The sequence below is a fragment of the Protopterus annectens genome, chromosome 4.part0 (genome assembly GCF_019279795.1).
Source record: "Protopterus annectens isolate FY-2018-M chromosome 4.part0, PAN1.0, whole genome shotgun sequence".
Classification (NCBI taxonomy): Eukaryota; Metazoa; Chordata; order Ceratodontiformes; family Protopteridae; genus Protopterus; species Protopterus annectens.
Window position 1 is genome coordinate 1114694743 of NC_056733.1, and position 18939 is coordinate 1114713681.

General features: G+C 34.9%; 1 protein-coding gene and 1 long non-coding RNA gene across 2 annotated transcripts in view; one reads left to right on the forward strand and one right to left on the reverse strand.

Moving 5' to 3' along the window:
- Nucleotides 1-5240: 5240 nt before the first annotated feature.
- Nucleotides 5241-6100, reverse strand: LOC122799796. Its single transcript, XR_006364506.1, has 2 exons — nt 6000-6100; nt 5241-5651 (listed from the first exon to the last, which is right to left on the reverse strand). It is a non-coding gene; the product is annotated as an uncharacterized LOC122799796 (long non-coding RNA).
- RANBP17 (RAN binding protein 17) overlaps nt 5651-18939 on the forward strand; it is a 4607784-nt gene continuing 4594495 nt past the window's right edge. Inside the window, exon 1 of the mRNA XM_044069092.1 lies at nt 5651-6158. Coding sequence (XP_043925027.1) covers nt 6138-6158 — 21 coding nt within the window. The 5' untranslated portion in view covers nt 5651-6137. The remainder of the gene's footprint in view (nt 6159-18939) is intronic.

Genomic DNA, 18939 nt, shown 5'->3' on the forward strand with positions numbered 1-18939 from the left:
CCACTGTCTCATTTTTATTTCATTACTCTGTGTTTTATTTTAGTTAATTTTGGTGCATGCTCTGAAATAGTTATTGGGTGTGCATCAAGTCCTTCAATTAAATGCACATTTTCCTGTGAAATGTAAATTCTATCTAACCTAGACCAGTTTTTATATCTTGGGAATAATATGTAAATGCACTCTGAACTTCTATTACTAAATTCACATCTTCCATGCCAAATATTTTCATAAATTTCTTCAGAAAAACTACCTTAGTTTGTTATACTTTTCCTTCTGGGCCTCCCAGAGACATCTTCACTGCTGCAAATCAAATTCCAATCCCTACCTATAAGTAATATTCCTTGCTGAAAACTGATTATTTCTCCCAGAATTTTCTTAAGTTTCATTATAGCAGTTTTAAGTGGAATATAAATACATGCCATTGTAATCCTCCTCCCTTGCCAGTAGCCCCTTAGCACTACATATCTGCCAATATTATCTTTTTTATCTTCTTCTATCACTATTGGAGCTCTTCTTGCAATTAATACAAGTGCACCTATTTTCCTTTGTCCCGAGTATTCTGCTGAATAACCATCCTGAAAACCTTTCTTTATCAAATTCACATGTTCAGTTCTAAGTGTGCCTGCTGTAACGGGTCTATATTACAACGTCAAACTAAAACAAGTTCGAACGTTGTAATATCGAACCCTAAAGTCCGAAAGTTGAAAATAGCAAAGCCATGGCACATCGACTTTTTTCCCATGGAAAAAAAATTGGTGGGCCATTTTCGGGGTCTTGCTATTTCCTCTACTGTGGTGCAATCTCGGAGTTGGTATATTTATGTAGGGGGGTGTAGTTTAAATTTAAGGTTTAATTTTTTTCTTTGTCACAGAACAGCGATTTTTTTCCCTGGGGAAAAAAATCGCTGTTCTGTGTTTTCGGTTTTGTTGGGTTTCGGACTTTAGGGTTCGATATTACAACGATCTAACTTTTGTTAGTTCGACATTGTGATATAGACCTTCCTGTAACATAGCTATTTGGACTCTACATTTTAATATGGTTCATTACTCTTTCTTTTTTGCATTTATCTGTGAGACAATTGACATTTAAAGACATTCCAGAAAGCATCATTGTATTAAAAAGTTATTATTCCCACCTTTTATGTATAACATCTTTTTTGTTAAATGTCTTGTTCCAGATTTTGTGCTACATGCATACACTGTTTAGCAGGTTGAACATGTATACAGTTGTTTCTTGTCATATCTATTTGAGCCTATGTCACATCTTACAAAACTTTTTGTTTTACTAAAAGTCCTCAAACAAACAAACAAACCCCAATACCCTCCTAAAACCTATTAACTTAATACTAACACACAAAACTATGTACATCTTCAAATATTGAAATTTTCTCCTCCTAATAGGAAAAAATATCCCAAACTGACAGCCACACTAACAGACTTGAGTTGATCTAAAAGAAAGGTTATCCATGCTAACATGCACGGTGCAGCCTGTGCTTCTACTAAGTGCTAACTGGTTTTGTCTTATCTTTATAGCTCTGTCAGCTGGGAAAATCTCTGAATGCTTTCAGAGAACATTATCTCCTAGCCAGTTTGTCTTTTCTTACCCCCCCCCCAGCCAAGCATGCTCCACCAGACTGTAACCAATTTCTCATTATCAGATTATCTCCATGGAGACAGGAGAAGCAGACAGTCAATTTCTCTTTATCAGATTGTTTCAATGGAGACATACAGACCAACTACAGAATTGCTAATAAGCATATATCCAATTCCTAGAAAAAAGCCTCATAATATTCAATATTCTGAAAACGTCCAAGATTGTCTTGTTCTGTCATATTTCACAAATATAATTACTGCATTGTAATACCACATTAAGTTACTGGTTTTATTACTGTTCACTTTCATCTCCCAAATGTTTTCTCTGCTTCATTTCCAATGTACTCTCAATTCTTCTAGTCAGTTCTCATGCTCCCTTCCTTCTCTCCAACATTTTCCTTTGAAACATTGGAAAAGGTGGTCTTTATTACCAGAACAAGAAGCAGAATCTCATTCTGTTTCACAGCTCACATTTTGGTGGACAAACTTTTGTTTCCTCCTTAGCACACATTTCATCAAAAAATTATTTTTTTCCTCCAGAGAAGAATACCTTGAAGACAGCTGGGGAGAACAGTTTATGGCCAGATTCTAAGTTAAGCACCAAACACAAAACACGCCAGCAATCTAATCTTGGTGGAATTACTTTATTCACATCACAAACCAGTGTTGGCTATATAAGCCTTCATCAGTGTAAATAACCATAGTGACATCATGCCTGTAAATATTTACTACTTCATTCCAATTGGTCAACTATAATCATTCAAACCAGGTGGGAATAACCCTCCTAGCCTGATAATCCAACTTTTTTTTCTTTTTGATCCAACAGCTTATTCCACCCTCCTTTGTTATTTATCCTTAAACCAATTTTTTTTCAATAACAGAAAAATAAAATGTAGCCATCTGGTGTATCAAAGTATGTTTGTATAAAGCATTAGATTTTTTTTTTACATCTGATATCACTAAAATGTTCAGTAATTCTAAATGTCAAAGGATGAGAAGTCTGCCCAATATAGAAAGCTTAGCAACTACAAATGGCTAAATATATTACGCAATCTGTATTGCAATTACCAAACACCTTAATTTAAAAAAACGAGAAGTGTTAGAAGTAGTGAACTGCTCTGTTTTGCAGACATATTTGCAATTATTACAAAGACCACAAGGTTGACAGCCATTGACCAATTGTCCTCCCAATGAAAACTGCCCCATAGTAGAACCCATTTCATTGCTCTTTTTATAATGATTAAACCAACCTCCTACAGTTTTTCCACATCTAAATGTAAATAAAGATTTAGCAGGTAAAATATTACTCAAATAATCATCTAAAAGTAAGCTGTGCCAATATTTTTGCACAAGATCCATAAACAATTTTATATTACTACCAAAATTAGTAATGAATATGGGTGAACCCCCTGACCTCCTCTTGGGCTTATATTTCAACAATTGCATTCTATCCACATCCTGTGTGGAGTTAAACATTTTCTTAATATCAGAATGTTAGTTTTTTGTTTACTCTTTTGCAAATATAATTAGCCATAGAAAAACATTCCTATCTATACAAATAAAAGGTTTGAATAGTGCTTTATTATCTTGTAATATAATTTGTGTATTGACTTCCAATAAGATGTATATGAATTACTGATCCATAAAAGTACAGTGTTAATAGCTGCATTTATATACAATTCTATGTTGGGAAATGCAGTACCTCCTCATCCCAGCTTGGAGCGTGCCATTGTTGAGATATTTAAGTTTTTTTTACGGAACCAGAGAATCTTGAGCAGGATATAACTTATACTTTTAACAGTTTTTTTTGAGTGGGGGTGATTAATGGCTGACTAACAAATAGAATTTTAGGTAAAATTATCATTTTATTAAGGTTAGTCTGTCCTCAAATGAAAAAAAAAAAAACATTTTGTTCCAGTTGTGTGTTAGATTTAAACACATGCCTTATATTTCTGATGGTGGGAAACTGTCTCTAAGTTGGCCAAAGTGTTGCTGCCTTAAAATATAATCTGCATACCCTAACTATAAACATGTGTCCTGTCCATTTTAATGAATATGTTTATCTTTACCAAATTGTTCATGTTGCTTTTTATTGTGGAGTTTGGATTATATGTTAAAGGTAATGAAGTATTAAAAGTGATGGCTTTTTTGATGTAATACACCGATTTCCTCACAGTTTTACCACTTAGAATGTACATTTTACAAGTAAACATGTGCATCCTGAAAGTCAAGGACTTTTGAGAAGTGAAGTGTTCTGTCCAAGCAGAATTACAAGCTACAACTTCGACTAGCATATTGCTACTTAAAAAACTAATTTTACATGTTACTTTCCACAACGCATGAAACATTTAATTCCTTATTACAGCTTTTTGGACTTGTTTCTTAAAAGTTTGTTTTTCTGAATATGAGACACCAGCTTTCTTAGCTGTTACACATTATAAGGCAAATCCTACATTGTAAAAATTCTATCCCCTACTATAGGGAGAAGGCAACTTTACATACAACCCAGTAACCTTTTAAAAAATAAATACATAATTAGTGTTTTCTTAAAATAAACATATTAGATATTGCAGCACTTGATTTTACTGTCATTTGTGCTTCCAGTTTCAAGTCTAGTCACTTGACAAATTTTAGTGCATTTTGTATCCTTAAATAGCTGGAATTCAAGCAGCACTTGTGCTTTGACTAATGTTTGCACTCATGCTATTGATAATCAGGTTACATAATGTTCAGAAACACTCATCCTGTCTGTGGAACAGCTAATTTACACATTTCTAAAATGAAAAGCAAATATGGAAACAGAAGTTGTTCGGTATTCCTTGATAAAATTTGGATTACACTTCACCCTAAGATAGATATCTGAAAAATATGTTATTCAATTTTCTTCAAACATATTTACAGACAAAGTGGAAGTGTCACTGCAGTGCAACCTGGTAATCAAGAAATTGGATGAGAAATACACTTGTTTGCAAGCCCAGTATTACTGTGCTATGTTCTGTTAATTTGTAATGGCTTTCCAAATGCTCGTTTTGTAATACTTTTTTCATGTTTTCTTAAGTATTAGTAATCACAGATGTCTGAATCAGTCTGTATTGTACATTAAGTTGTCTGTCTATAGTGCAAATGAGAACCAAGTTGAATGATGATTTTACAATGTATTCACTTGCATGAAAATGACGTGTCAGATATTTTATGTTGTTATTCTGTATCATTTCCAATTATCAGTAACATTTTTAATTCTTACTCTATACGTTTGCATAACTCTTAACTTCTTTGTTCAAGAAATGGGGACAAAGACAAAAGTAATGGGGCAGAAGCCCCACATCAGGGCCAATGTTTAAAAATTACTATAATTTACTCAGAAAGTTAATAGGAAAAATGCACCAAACTGCATTTTCTAAAGAGAATAAGTATGAAATCTAATGTGTGGAACTACTGACTAATGGTAATCATCAGTGATTTACTAGAAAATCCAAAATGTCATGAGTGAGGGAAGTGGCAAAAATGAGGCAAAACAAAGGCAGGTAAGCATTGTATGCATGTACTACTACTACTTTTTGAAGTTGTTCTCCTTGGGTCTATTTGCACATTTCTGATTACAAATATAACTATTACATGGATTTTGAAGAAGGCTTTGAGGTACGAGACTCTACTCAACTCAACATTTATTATAGTATTTTATCATAGACAGTCTATCAAGAAAATGAAATTGAAAGCAAAACACATTTTAGAAATATACCTCTCAAGTGACCTCATTAGCAGGAATGTTCCTCATTTTGGGTTTTAAAAAGCTTATGTTCCTCAAAGTTCCACACTGAAAGGGTCTGTCACTCATTCAATGTTAGGAATTTTTTACTGATATCCATGCTAAATACTACTATTGAATCATATTAATGCATCAGAAGAACTTTTTATAAGTATAAAATAGCACATTTTAATCATTTATGAGCTTCCTTCTTGAAGTTGTTAGTAAGTTTTTAGTAGGTGTTCCACATTTTGCCCATTTTTTCCACATTATGAGAGGTAATGTACCCTATTCTGGAGATGGAAGGTTGATAGCTACGTTTAAAAAGGAAAAAAGCACAATTAACTTTTATTACATTGTTTTATCACAAATAACGTAAAAATGCAATTCTAACAATTGCTATAAACTATACCAGCGTAGGGCACATTTAATACAGTATAGTTCGATGCATGTATGGAAGATACACATCAAAATAATTTCACAAGGAAATAAAAATGTTAATTTAAAACATCATATACCAAAAATTCAGCATCTCCAAATTACAACAGAATATTAACATTCCAAATTAAAATATTAAAAAAAAAATAAGAAGAAAAATGTGGGTTACCACGCTTGTAAGATTTTTTCAACACATTTTGTTATGCACCACATTCTTTATTTACCAAAGTATCAATGTACAAATCCACTGCCTGCTTATCAGATCCTTCACCTCTGTTGTCAGGACAACAGTGGCTATCTTTGCTGCGCCCCCTTCAGTCCATTCTCTAGACTGCTCGTTGTAAGCTTTCGCGAGTACGGATATGGCGTCTCTTCACCTACAGGTCAGTGTTCCCAGGCACTTTGGATTTGTTATTCCATAGCTGGACCTGTTGCATCCTAATTCTGTCAGGAGCTGGTCGATTTTGTGTTCTTAAGACTCGGTTAGACACTAAGCTGATGTTTTTACTCTCCAGGCCGTAAGACTCCGCGGCCTTTCCTCACCCCAAGCCCGTAACTCAAGTAACAGAGGTACCGCTTGGGAGAAGGTGTGGATATAGCAGATGCGCTGGTTATATGTAGTATTAATTATTTCAGTGTTCCTGTTGACTGTCTGTCTCGGAACCTTGTGTGCCTGCCGGATTGTGTATTCGCAGCGCACACGTGTAGGAAGTGTCGGTATGTTGTGTATCACTCGCTGTCATGACGTATTTGACTCGTGGAAGGCGGGTTGTTCAGTTGTTTGTGTAGAGACGGCATCCCAACAGGTGTTGGAGTGGGTTTTCTTTTCTTAAAACGTTTGGTTTAGGTACTGTTGTGAACTGTGGTAGTTATGTGGAGATGTGTCACGAGAATTACCTTTAATTCAGTTATGTGAACTTTCTTGGAAATTACGGGGATTCTTCTTTTTTTGTAGTTAGAAGTAGTGTGGCATTGGCATGTCTGTATGTTTACACTTTTTGTATTGTTGCAAATTAGCTTTGTTTTTCGTGAATATATGTGAACTGACTTGTATATTAGTGAAGTATCTACTAAATTCTTGGACCTGCTCTTGCAGTCACCCAACTTAATCTAAATGTTCTCTTTCCTAATCCCCTCCTTTCGTCTGTTTCACTCCATCTCGTATCCTCCATTGTACCCTAACATTTATCATACTAAAAATGTCTTATCCTGTTGAATTTTTGCATTTTTTCTTTTTTGTTACCTATCCCCTGCTTCATAATTGCTAGTAAATGTACTTTGGACTCGTTACTGCGAAAACTATTGTAATTATTGTACTTTTAGTTTATACTTCTACTGTGGTTTTAGGATGAAACTATTAGTGATTACTGTTAAACTGTTTGTAACACCATTTTACTTAATTACAATTAATATGAAAATAGTACATTATCTTCTGGAGCTTGTTTCTCCACTAAAAATAGGCATCTGCCCATTCAGACTAACCGGTCAACAAATGTCAAATAAATAAAATTGAACATGCTTTTTGTGGGAAACCAATAGTAAGTTTTCGGCTTCTGCTGACAAACTGCCAGCAGCTGTGTGGTATGTAGACTTGTCAAAAGTTGTTGTTCTGAGTTATTTATTTTTGCTTCTTATTTTGTTGTTGCCTCTTTCTTCACTGGTATTGTAATATTATGACTTTTATTCCCTTCCATTTTTCTTGTCAGTGTACATTGTTGTACTTCTTTCTAGTATTATTTTTAAGGGAGCTAGCACCTCCTACCCCCATACACACATCCACACCATTTTTGGAGTGCTACAGAAAGGAGGTGGGAGGTCAGGTGACAATTTAGTCCCACTGGAAAGCAGAACAGGCAGTAGAATTACTGTATGTAACAAGAACACTGGCTCGGCAGTAAAAACCAATACAACTTTGAAGAACTTTGAAAACAGTCAGTTGCCGGACACTGAAGAATGAAAATTGTCCTTTAATTCCAAAAGCAACAGTCACGAATAACACACAGCACCACAATAAAAACGGAATAAATGTTAAGCGCTTTCTCCCGGTTTTTAATACCAGGCTTCCTCAGAACAATTCATTTTCACACAGCCATAGGTTTAAATATCTAATCAGTGAGGTCACATGTTCCAATTCGATGACGAAAATTTCGTCATGAAAAATAAATATAAGTTGCAAAACACAATTTGTGACCTTCTGTAAGCACCAGTTCAAAGAACATATAATTAATTAAAATACGTTAGTCTGTGTATTTAATCACGTAGCTACAAAATGTATACACTACAAGTACTAAAAACAAGTGCTTAACTGTTCGTTCAGTCAAATAACTAAAAATGCTGCGTTAAAAGTTAACAGTAAATATGTTAATAAGTAAATAAATAAATAATCAAAAGAGACCTGGAACCACGAAAGACATAAAAACCATGTCCTAATAATAAATTTAAAAAAAAATTTAAAAAAAAATTTTTTAGTTCAAACAATTAATATATTTATACATAAAAATGTTATACAGGAAAATAATGAGGTGTATCTTTCCTGGTAAAAACTTCTTTGTATATCAACACTAAAATAAATTGACATAACCAAATTACAAAATTACAACAAGTAAGACTCATGAAAGGGATGAAGCAGCTAAAATCTGACAAGAATAAATTCACGGGTATCATATCTATAACCTAGCAGCTCTCAACTTGAGAACGCCGCTAATATTAATGTTTTCATTTAGTCCCGGTTTCCTACCCGCATCTAACTTAAGTTGCCACAACAGCTCTCAATATTCCAACTTTGTCTCTCAGCTTCCACGCCGAGGGTCTAAATCTACTTGCTCTAATACCACAAATTTCAAGTTCATATTAGGGCATAAAAGGGAATGTTTGTAAAAGGCATTAGTCTCCTTCTTTTTACTAATATCATAAAGATGTTCATAAATTCTTCTATTTATTCACAGGGGGGATCACGGAGCCATTAGCCATATCTTTCGACACTATGGTTAAAAAATTTGTGGATTCAATTCAGCACATTGTCAAGGATTCTTGGGATTTTTTAAAAAAGATTAACAAAAAATTATTTGACAAAGAATTATTAATGGTGACTATAGATGTCATAGAGCTTTTTCCGAGTTTTCCCCATGAGAAGGGCCTAGAATGGTTCTCTAACTTATTGGTTACTGAATCTGGATTGGATGGGAAAATTATTGATTTGGTGTTGGAATTTACAGAGACAGTTCTCAAAAATAATTTTGTATATTTTAATGGTGAATATTATCACCAAAAGAAAGGTGTAGCTATGGGGGCAGCTTGTGCCCCCTTATATACAAATTGTGTTTTGTATTTTTGGGAAAATAAATTTATATTGGAAACAGTATGGATGAAGTATATAGTACAATATAGCAGATTTTTGGATGATATTTGTTTATTATGGAAAGGAACAAAGGAAAAATTTGACAATTTTTTTAATTACATTAATGAAACAACGGAATTTTTAAAATTTACTATGAATTTGAATGAGGGAAGATTAGATTATCTAGACATTTCTTTATATAAAGATGGGTTAAAAAAATTGTTTTCAATCAAGAATATTTTGTAAAAAAAACTTTTCAAATATGTATTTGCACTTTGAGAGTGGTCACCCCTTGTTTCAAAAGAAAGGGATTGTGAAGGGACAATTAATTAGGGCATCTAGAATGACGAGTAAGTTGGATCAATTTTTAGAAGAGGTGTCCTTTATAAAGACCTTATTTTTGAAAAGGAAATATCCGGGTGATTTTATTGAAGGTATTGTTAAGGAAGTGATTGAAAACAGAGATGTCAAATATTACCCTTTGATTGGTAAAGGAAATACTATTGATATGTCAGGTAATACTAGTTTAAATGATATGAATGGAGCCTTCATCCACACTTTCTCTGAGACATCATTTGAGATTGAATCCATTATTAAGAAATTTTGGCATGTTTTGAGAACAAATGAAGATGTATCAGATTATATTCCCGCCCAACCAAGGTTTATTAGAAAAAGGGATTTAAATCTTAAAGATTATTTGGAAAGAGGTAATAGAGAGGTTAAACGTGACAATAAAAAGTTGAAAGGTACTTTTAAATGTGGTTCTTGTAACCAATGTGCCCTTATATTAAACAAGACCTCTTTGTTTATTCCCTCTAGGAAATTTAATTTAAGACCTGCACAATACTTTAATTGTAAATCGAAAAGGGTAGTCTATCTGGGGACATGTGTTACATGTTCGAGTTTTTATATAGGGAAAATGGAAAGGCCTTTAAATAGAAGAATTTATGAGCATCTTTATGATATTAGTAAAAAGAAGGAGACTAATGCCTTTTACAAACATTCCCTTTTATGCCCCAATATGAACTTGAAATTTGTGGTATTAGAGCAAGTAGATTTAGACCCTCGGGGTGGAAGCTGGGAGACAAAATTGGAATATAGAGAGCTGCTGTGGCAACTTAATTTAGATGCGGGTAGGAAACCGGGACTAAATGAAAACATTAATATTAGCAGCATTCTCAAGTTGAGAGCTGCTAGGTTATAGATATAGAGAAACCGCCAAAAAGGAAACAGTACCAGTAAAACAAATAGGTCCACGACCTGGAAGGTGGCGCTGGAAATCCAGAAATGGAAAAGCCAAGTAAAAATGCTGATGTTCCTTCTTCTGCTGAAGCAGAAAATAAAAGGCTTCTAATCGAGTAAAATTTCTTATTTTATTGAAACGATCACATAGGTTATAGATATGATACCCGTGAATTTATTCTTTTCAGATTTTAGCTGCTTCATCCCTTTCATGAGTCTTACTTGTTGTAATTTTGTAATTTGGTTATGTCAATTTATTTTAGTGTTGATATACAAAGAAGTTGTTTTTACTAGGAAAGATACACCTCATTATTTTCCTGTATAACATTTTTATGTATAAATATATTAATTGTTTGAACTAAAAAAATAAAAAAAAATTTTTTTTTTAATTTATTATTAGGACATGTTTTTTTAACAATGTATGTTTTTCTTGGTTCCAGGTCTCTTTTGATTATTTATTTACTTATTAACATATTTACTGTTAACTTTTAACGCAGCAATTTTAGTTATTTGACTGAACGAACAGTTAAAACACTTGTTTTTAGTACGTGTAGTGTATACATTTTGTAGCTACGTGATTAAATACACAGACTAACGTATTTTAATTAATTATATGTTCTTTGAATTGGTGCTTACAGAAGGTCACAAATTGTGTTTTGCAACTTATATTTATATTTATTTTTCATGACAAAATTTTCGTCATCGAATTGGAACATGTGATGTCACTGATTAGATATTTAAACTTATGGCTGTGTGAAAATGAATTGTTCTGAGGAAGCCTGGTATTAAAACCGGGAGAAAGCGCTTAACGTTTATTCCGTTTTTATTGTGGTGCTGTGTGTTATTCGTGACTGTTGCTTTTGGAATTAAAGGACAATTTTCATTCTTCAGTGTCCGGCAACTGACTGTTTTCAAAGTTCTTCAAAGTTGTATTGGTTTTTACTGCCTAGCCGGTGTTCTTGTTTTTTCGTCATTTGCTTGTGGTTGTTTATTACTGTATGTAACATACTGATGTGATATTTACTGCTTATGCAGTGTTGCCAAGCAGAACAGAGCTCCTGTTCGATGGTAATACTCTTCTGATGTGCTTGTCCTTATGCATTATTACTAAAACCCTTTTTTTTTCCAAGTTTGCTAGCCGCACTTGTACCAAGCTGTGATTAACCCATGAGCAGTATGTTCAGTTTTGCTAAGTTGCAGTATAAATGACCATTTGTTCATCTGAAAAACAATATGCAGGTCAGTTCAGCAGGACACAGAATTATTTTGTCAAGTACTTAACACAACATTGTTACAATTAACAGTTGTGAAAGCTTGTATCCCTGAGCAAGATGTGCTTACTAAATGTTTACTCAAGTATTCAAAATAGCAGAGTCACATGCCCATTAAAAGTAACTTATCACTCAAAATTGTATCTTGTAATGCCAGCTGTATTTTGAGCAGCAATTCATGTGCTGCAGGGAAAGAAAGTGAATGGCCATTTTAATTTGTTTCTTATTTTTTGCTATTGTGGTTTCAGGAGATGCCTGATAGAGTTTATGGTATGTAAATTGTGGTAAGTTGTTGATGTTCACAGTGGGTATGTGCAGTGAAGTATGTTTGATGGCTTCCATGCTGTCATAGAGTGGTATAATTAGCATGCCATGGTGCTGATGATGGTGGGGAACGGATAGAAGATTTAAAAAAAAGTCCATCCCTGCAATGTGTTCTAAAGGATTCTCTTCCCAACCTTCTCATTTTGAAAGAATAAATAAAAAAGATTTTACTTATTTACATTTGATGACTAACTCTGGATGTCCATGAGCGATGCCCCATTTTTAAATGAGTAATGAGGAAAACTCTCCATGGCAATAACCATCTTATGAAAATCAACTTGTAACGCATAATGGAAATATAATACTTGGCATTCTGTCAAGAGCAGTGTCACTTGAGTGCCAGAACACCGAGAAGATAACATCATTGCACAGTTTAAATTGAATAAAAATGACAGAGAGATGTTTTGGCATCATTGGGATATGCTTTCCAACACTCCAGCATTTGGGTGGTATCATTCTAAATATACATTTCCAACTGAGGATATACAGCCTTGGTGGGTAAGGGAATATTTCTTTGCACCAGCAAGTGAGTGAGTGACAGGCTAGGAATATATATCAACAGTGAATGCAAATTGCAGAATTCAGGTGATGAATTACCATATTCACCACAAAAAAGTGCTGTTTTTCAAAATGGATTTGTACAATATGGCTTACATGGTGTGTACCTGATTGCACCCATGTTCTAAATAAGCATTCTAGAACTGCGTTGTATGCCCTGTGTGTTTGTGAATTCCAGTATTTTTTACATTTGTATCTCCCAAAAAAGATGTCAATTGCTGCATCTGTGAAAGGAAAATGAAAGTTCATGTTCTGTGAATTGTATGACCCATTTACCTTTATTGTGTTTTTTACAGAGCTGTAGTTTTCAGTACTGCATAGATTACTCCAGATGGGATTATTCCCAAAATCTGCATAGTGAAATATTTTTCCCAATACTGCCTTCTATGGCAGTATTGGTAATGATGGACAGAATTGTTGGTATTCAGATGACTGTACTAAGACACACGGAGTCATGCTGGCCTGTGATTCAGTTTCCTGACCAGTTTTGAATGAAAACAAGAATTTCAAGAATCCTGGATTTTGCTCTTTTTAAGATTTAAAACTAAAAGTGATAGCTATTTATTCCATGGTATGGCAGCCATGGAATCAGTTTTATTTTATTTTTTTGTTGTTGTTTCATAACAATATAAGTGAAGTGGTCCAAGACATCCTTTTCAGACACAGGCACAGAGGTAACATATAACTGTGCAGTGATAACGCTTGGTTATGTAAGGTCATCTTAAGAAGACAGTACATCAAACCAGTAAAAGTCTCTCTTGATTTATGCACATACTTTCATAGGCCCTTATTAAAATTATAGCCAAGAGTACACTCAGGGAACTCTGCCATATCACTCAGTACTGCTGGAGATTAATTGTGGCCTCAGTAATGTATATTATCCCCATATATCCCAGATGGCAATTTGTAGTTGCCCATCCTGACATCTTGACTGGTTTAAAAGGCTGCTGGGGAAGTACTGTACTTGATATGTAAAGGGAGCCAATTAGATACCTGTCTTGCCAGCTATTTGTTAGTGTAATGGAATAGGATTAGTTCACTATAGCAGGTGTTTGCTTTACCACCATTTCTGTATAGGTGAAATAGTTCAAAGAATGTGGGTACATTTATAACATGGAAAGTTAAACTGAAGTCACCCCTTTGGAGTCTGTATTAAACTGAGTGTAGGCTTTATTGAATGAGAGTTGCTGAGATTTCTTGAGTTAGTTTAGGTGCTTAGTGATTACATGCCGAATGAGGCATTATGTTCAGTGAGGGTTCTAATAAAGCTGGAATAAAGTGGGACTGTGACTTCTGTAGTCCTTGAAAAGGTACTGTGAAAGGTACACTGAGCACGGTAGAGGGATTTTCTAACCATGACAGAAATGTGGTGGTCAGAAGAGAATTTAACTGACATAAGGTATTCAGGTCTCTGTCTAGAACAAATTTAAATGGACTGTTACCTGTTATGGTGTATGATAATGGATTTACCAGAGGAAACTGTGTCCGATTTCTTAGCATTGAGGGTAAGACCACTATTAGCACACCAAGCATTTGTTTGGTCCATTCTAGCAAATTTGTGTATCAGAATGGGATTTGATGACCGCCCCCAGTTTGCACACATCAACAAACTAACTAGAAGACAAACCTCTATCGCACACTTAGTCTTGTATAGGTTCTTAATGGGAGATCTCCATTTATCAGTCTGTGGTAAATGATAATAGGCCAAGTAAACAGTTAAGCATATATAGTAAAACATTTAAATAAGCTAATGTTTCAAAATGTTATACCTGAAACAGTGATTATAAAGTAGAAAAAAGTGTGTGCCATCTACTTTTTAAATTAATTTATTGCAAGGGACAGCAAGAGAAAGATCTCTGATTCAAGACAGAAGCAGTCTTCAGTCATAATCACTTAAAGTAAAATCTCACTGCAGTTAAGCTTATTCAAGAGTTATTTTTCCTTTTGTTATCTTCTTGTTAGTGTTTACTGCCCAGAAGCACTAGAGAACTTCTTTCCACTTAAACTGCCACAGGTCATGACGATTCCACCATTTCTTTCTGATTCTGATCTTTGTTTTCAGAAATAAATTTGTCAGCCTGCATGCCATAGGCTTGATTCTGCAATTTTCACTTTAGGTCACTGTCTGCAGTTTGGCATCCTGAAACTGTCTTGCTAAGTACAGCACAGTGCTATAAAGTTTTTCAAACAGCTAACTTGAAAAAGTTTTAATTAGTACTTTATAACTAAAATCAAGATGATCTGTAGTGCAGCACTGCATAAACAAACCAGTTAGTACTCATTTTTGGATAATGAAGTGTTGTTTTTATCCATATATCTGTACATTTTAGCAGTACCAAAGCTTTAAAGATATCATTGGTGTGAACATTTCCATTTGCTTTACTTTTTTGCGTCTTGTATTGAAGAGAAAGTAAGTGGATCTTGAAATGCTTTAAATCAGTTTACATTAAATACAAATCAGTTAGAGAAACACTTAAAAAACATATAAGAAATCTGTGAGTCGCAGCACATTGATTGTAAATAAATGCAGGGTGAAAAACATGTTTATGATATTTAGGGTGTGTTATGTTATGGGGGCCCACACTCCATTCTGGAAGGAGGTTAAAGAAGGAAAAAAAACATGTCAGTCTGACACTTTTGGAGTTGAAAAGAAAAGATGTGTTATACTATACAAATAATTTGCTGTTATAGCATCCCCAACATGAATAATGATCATTTTAATTTTTTTTGAATTTATTAATGAAAAAGGGAACCTGAGTAATATGATTAGAGTGGGTGATTTCAACTTTCCAAATGTAAATTGGAAACTGTGAATGTGGTAACAGGTAAGAGTATGAATGTTGTGACTTACCAAGAAATAAGACACAAATGATTGGATACCACTTTGTTTTATTAGTAACAGATATTGGTATCAACTCTCACTCGCCCACAAACTTGTAAACCATCCACTAAATGTCCCATTCCTCCAGAATCTACTCCAACCCTATCGCACCACCAGACCACTAAGATCCAGCAACAAAAATCACTTGCAGATCACTAAAGCCAATAACTCTGCTGGTGAAGCACTATTCTCTTGCGCCATAGCCAAATAATGGAACTCACTCCCACCCACAATTGCCTCCATACCATCATGCACCCACTTCAAAACTTTACTAAAAGCGCACCTAAAAACATGCTGGCTGTGCCCTTGCAACTCCCACTCTAATATCATCTACCCCATCCATCCACTACCTTTCTGTCTACTCCACTAACTACCTTGATTATAGCAAGCTCAGATGGTCATAAGCCTAGTACTTATTATACAGCAGGAACTTCTCATTGTAACATTTGTTAATGTCTGTTATGTACTTCACAGATAAAGATTCTAGTTGTCTACTGATGTACTATGTTCTTCATCTGTAAATATGTTGTAAGTAATTGCTATGTTAAATTGTTAATCGCTATGTAATCCAATGTAACTACTGTCTGTTTATTTTAACTGTGGAGCTTTTCTCCCCGGGCCTCCGCTGAAAATGGACCTACGTCCAGTCAGACACTCCCGTTCAACAAATTTAAATAAATAAATAAAATAATAAGATTCATTATGTTACATCCCTGCCCCTAGTCTTCCGCGGTGGTGCAGCGGTAGGTTGTTGCCTCACAGCAAGAGGTTCTCCCATTCGATTGTCGGACGGAGTGTGGGGAGTGCCTTCTCTGTGGAGTCTGCTTGTCCTCCCCTGCGGTTGGGTGGATGTTCGAAAGACATGCGTAAAAGGGCGTGCCTTAGTTGAAGGTTGGACGTCGAGCTGGCACCTCAGCGTTTGTGAAAATCTACTGCCAATCATTAGCGGACCGGAGTTCCGCTGTGGTGACCCCTAACTGGGAAAAGCCGAAAGACAACAACAACATGTTACATCCCTGCCCCTCCCCCCACACACGCACTTCTTAGGCACATCTGGCCACTTAGTTTTTTAATTCTTCTTGGACCAGAATTTTGATATTGGAAGCCTAGTACTGGCTACTTACAGTGGTGCTAATCTGAGAAGTTGCAGTAATCTTATTGCTATATTTGATGCCAATAGACTCATTCATGTTCATGTGTTCTTATGGTATTCATTTGAAACTGACTGTCAGGACAGTCTGAATTCAAGTAAAAGGGTTGTTTTGGATAATCCTAAGTATGTTAAACCATGGTGGTAGAATAAAAGATAAACAAAATTATTATGAAAGAAAAGAAGAAACTTTTTAGGACATGGAAACAGCATGGCTCAAGCAGTGCCAAGCAAGCACTTAATAAAGTATGTAGTGAATTACAGTGTAATTGAAACAACTGACTGCATTTTAGAACTCGTTGATGAAGTATCTGGACTACAAGAACTTTTATAGCTGTGTTAACAGTGCAAAAAAAAAAGTCACCAACAGAGTGCGTCCATTTTCTCATGAGGATACCCTTAGTAGTGGTATAAACGTTATTTTATTATACGTGTATTATACTCTTAAGACCTCATGTTGAGCCTTTAATTTTTGATATTTTCATATCTGTATGTCCTGTAATTGAGGAAGAAATGTTTAAAAAAAAAACTTTATCCAAGATTAAAAATAACATCTCAAAGGGTCTAGATTTAATTCCAGGTTGCTTCATTTATAACATAAAAGATCAGTGGTATTTAATCTGCTGTTAAAATACACTATTCCTGATAGTTGGAAGCTTGCTAATATAGTGCTCATATTTAAAAAAAAGATCGTAACAAGGTCATTATCAACACACCTCTCAACCTGCAGAAGTTGAGAATAGGTGCAAAGGCCCCTGAAAAATGGGCAAAAATGCAGCCAAAAATCTGCATCTAATTAGCATAAAAGTTGAATTCCAAATAGCACATAATTTTCCTGCTTCCCATAGGAATCTGGGATACTGCAAAGAAACATGTTTAAAAACAGAGATAATGTAAAATATGTGGACTTTAATGAATTGTGTTTTAAAATTCTACTACACAAGACCATTTATTTTTGCTTCTGAAAGATTCTTTAAATAATTGATGCCACTGTTACGTTGGTCACATAGTGTGGGTTTGTTAGTGTTGGACAGCTTCATAAACCATGTATTGAAAGGTAAAGCAAGCCTGAAAATGGGGACATACCTCAAAGAATAGACATTGTGTGCAGTGGCGGCCTGAAAATAAGAATATTCTTCCAAAATAGGGAGACACTGGAGTGTATTGCCACCCTAATGCTAAATTGAAATGTCAGCAATCTAATCACCAGTAATGACAATAGAACTCAGTCCTCAGTTACCAAAGGAGAGTGATCACCATTATCTACCCATTAGTCTAGCATCAGTATGAACTAAATATTTTAAAAGGTGCTTATTAACTATTATGTCTGTGGGGAAGGAAATTCATTTTAATCAGTACTGACATGGTTTTTATGAGTAAGCATTTTACATTTACTATTCTTGTCCAGTTGTGTGGTAATATTATTGAAGCCTTGAGCAATGGCATCAGTGTTTTGAGTGGTATATTTGGACTTATCAAAAACCTTCAATAGTATCCCACACATGGAGTTAACTAACTTTCTGATTACCCAGGTTATTAATTGGGTAAAGGGTTGGCCGAATAACAGGAGGAAACATGTTAAAGTGAATGGTCACTTTTCCAGTTGGTCATAAACTGGTTCTGGTGGCCCCAGGGGTCCATAGTGAGCCCATTACTGTTCAGTTTTATATTTTTTTATCTAATAAAGTGTATTGGGTGTCCATATATGCAGATTACATTAAAATATGCGCATTTTTAACTAGTGCCACTGACCTATATTAAATTCAGCTTGTGTCTCCTGGAGACATACATATGGTTGAGGGATAAATACTGAAAAGAGTAGTGTTTTATTCTTTGGTCTATCTGAACCTGTACAAATAATCAACTTGGATACAGATATTTTTTAATGGGATTTTGGTTATTTGCATAACGCACAATCTGGACTTTAAGAGTAATGCTTGTGTAGTCATGTTAAAGGTGATCTGAGTTATGGGATTAGTATTAAAAAAATGTTGGCAGTAGATCAGGGAAGGTTCTGTTTTGTCTGTCTGTCATTTGTTGACTGGGTTAGTTCCACTAGACAAGTGGCCTCTTTTTAGTGGAGACCCAAGGTAGTACCTACTAGGGGAAATTTGCCTAAGGTACCAGCGAGCTTCTCCTACTCTTTTCTAGAGGTGCTGTGGAAGTTTTTAACCACCTGGTACCAAACAACCACTAAATCAAGCAGATTGAACCTTGGTTTAATGTCTCATCCAAAGGAGGACACACTCGGGAGTGTAGCAGCACCCTAATGCTGCACTGACATGTCAGCAATCTAATCACCAGGACTGGGAATAGAAGTCACTCTTCTGATCATCAGTCATGAAAGGTAGTGTGCTACTGTTATTACTGACACTAGTTGCACCAGGTAGTTATTAAGCTT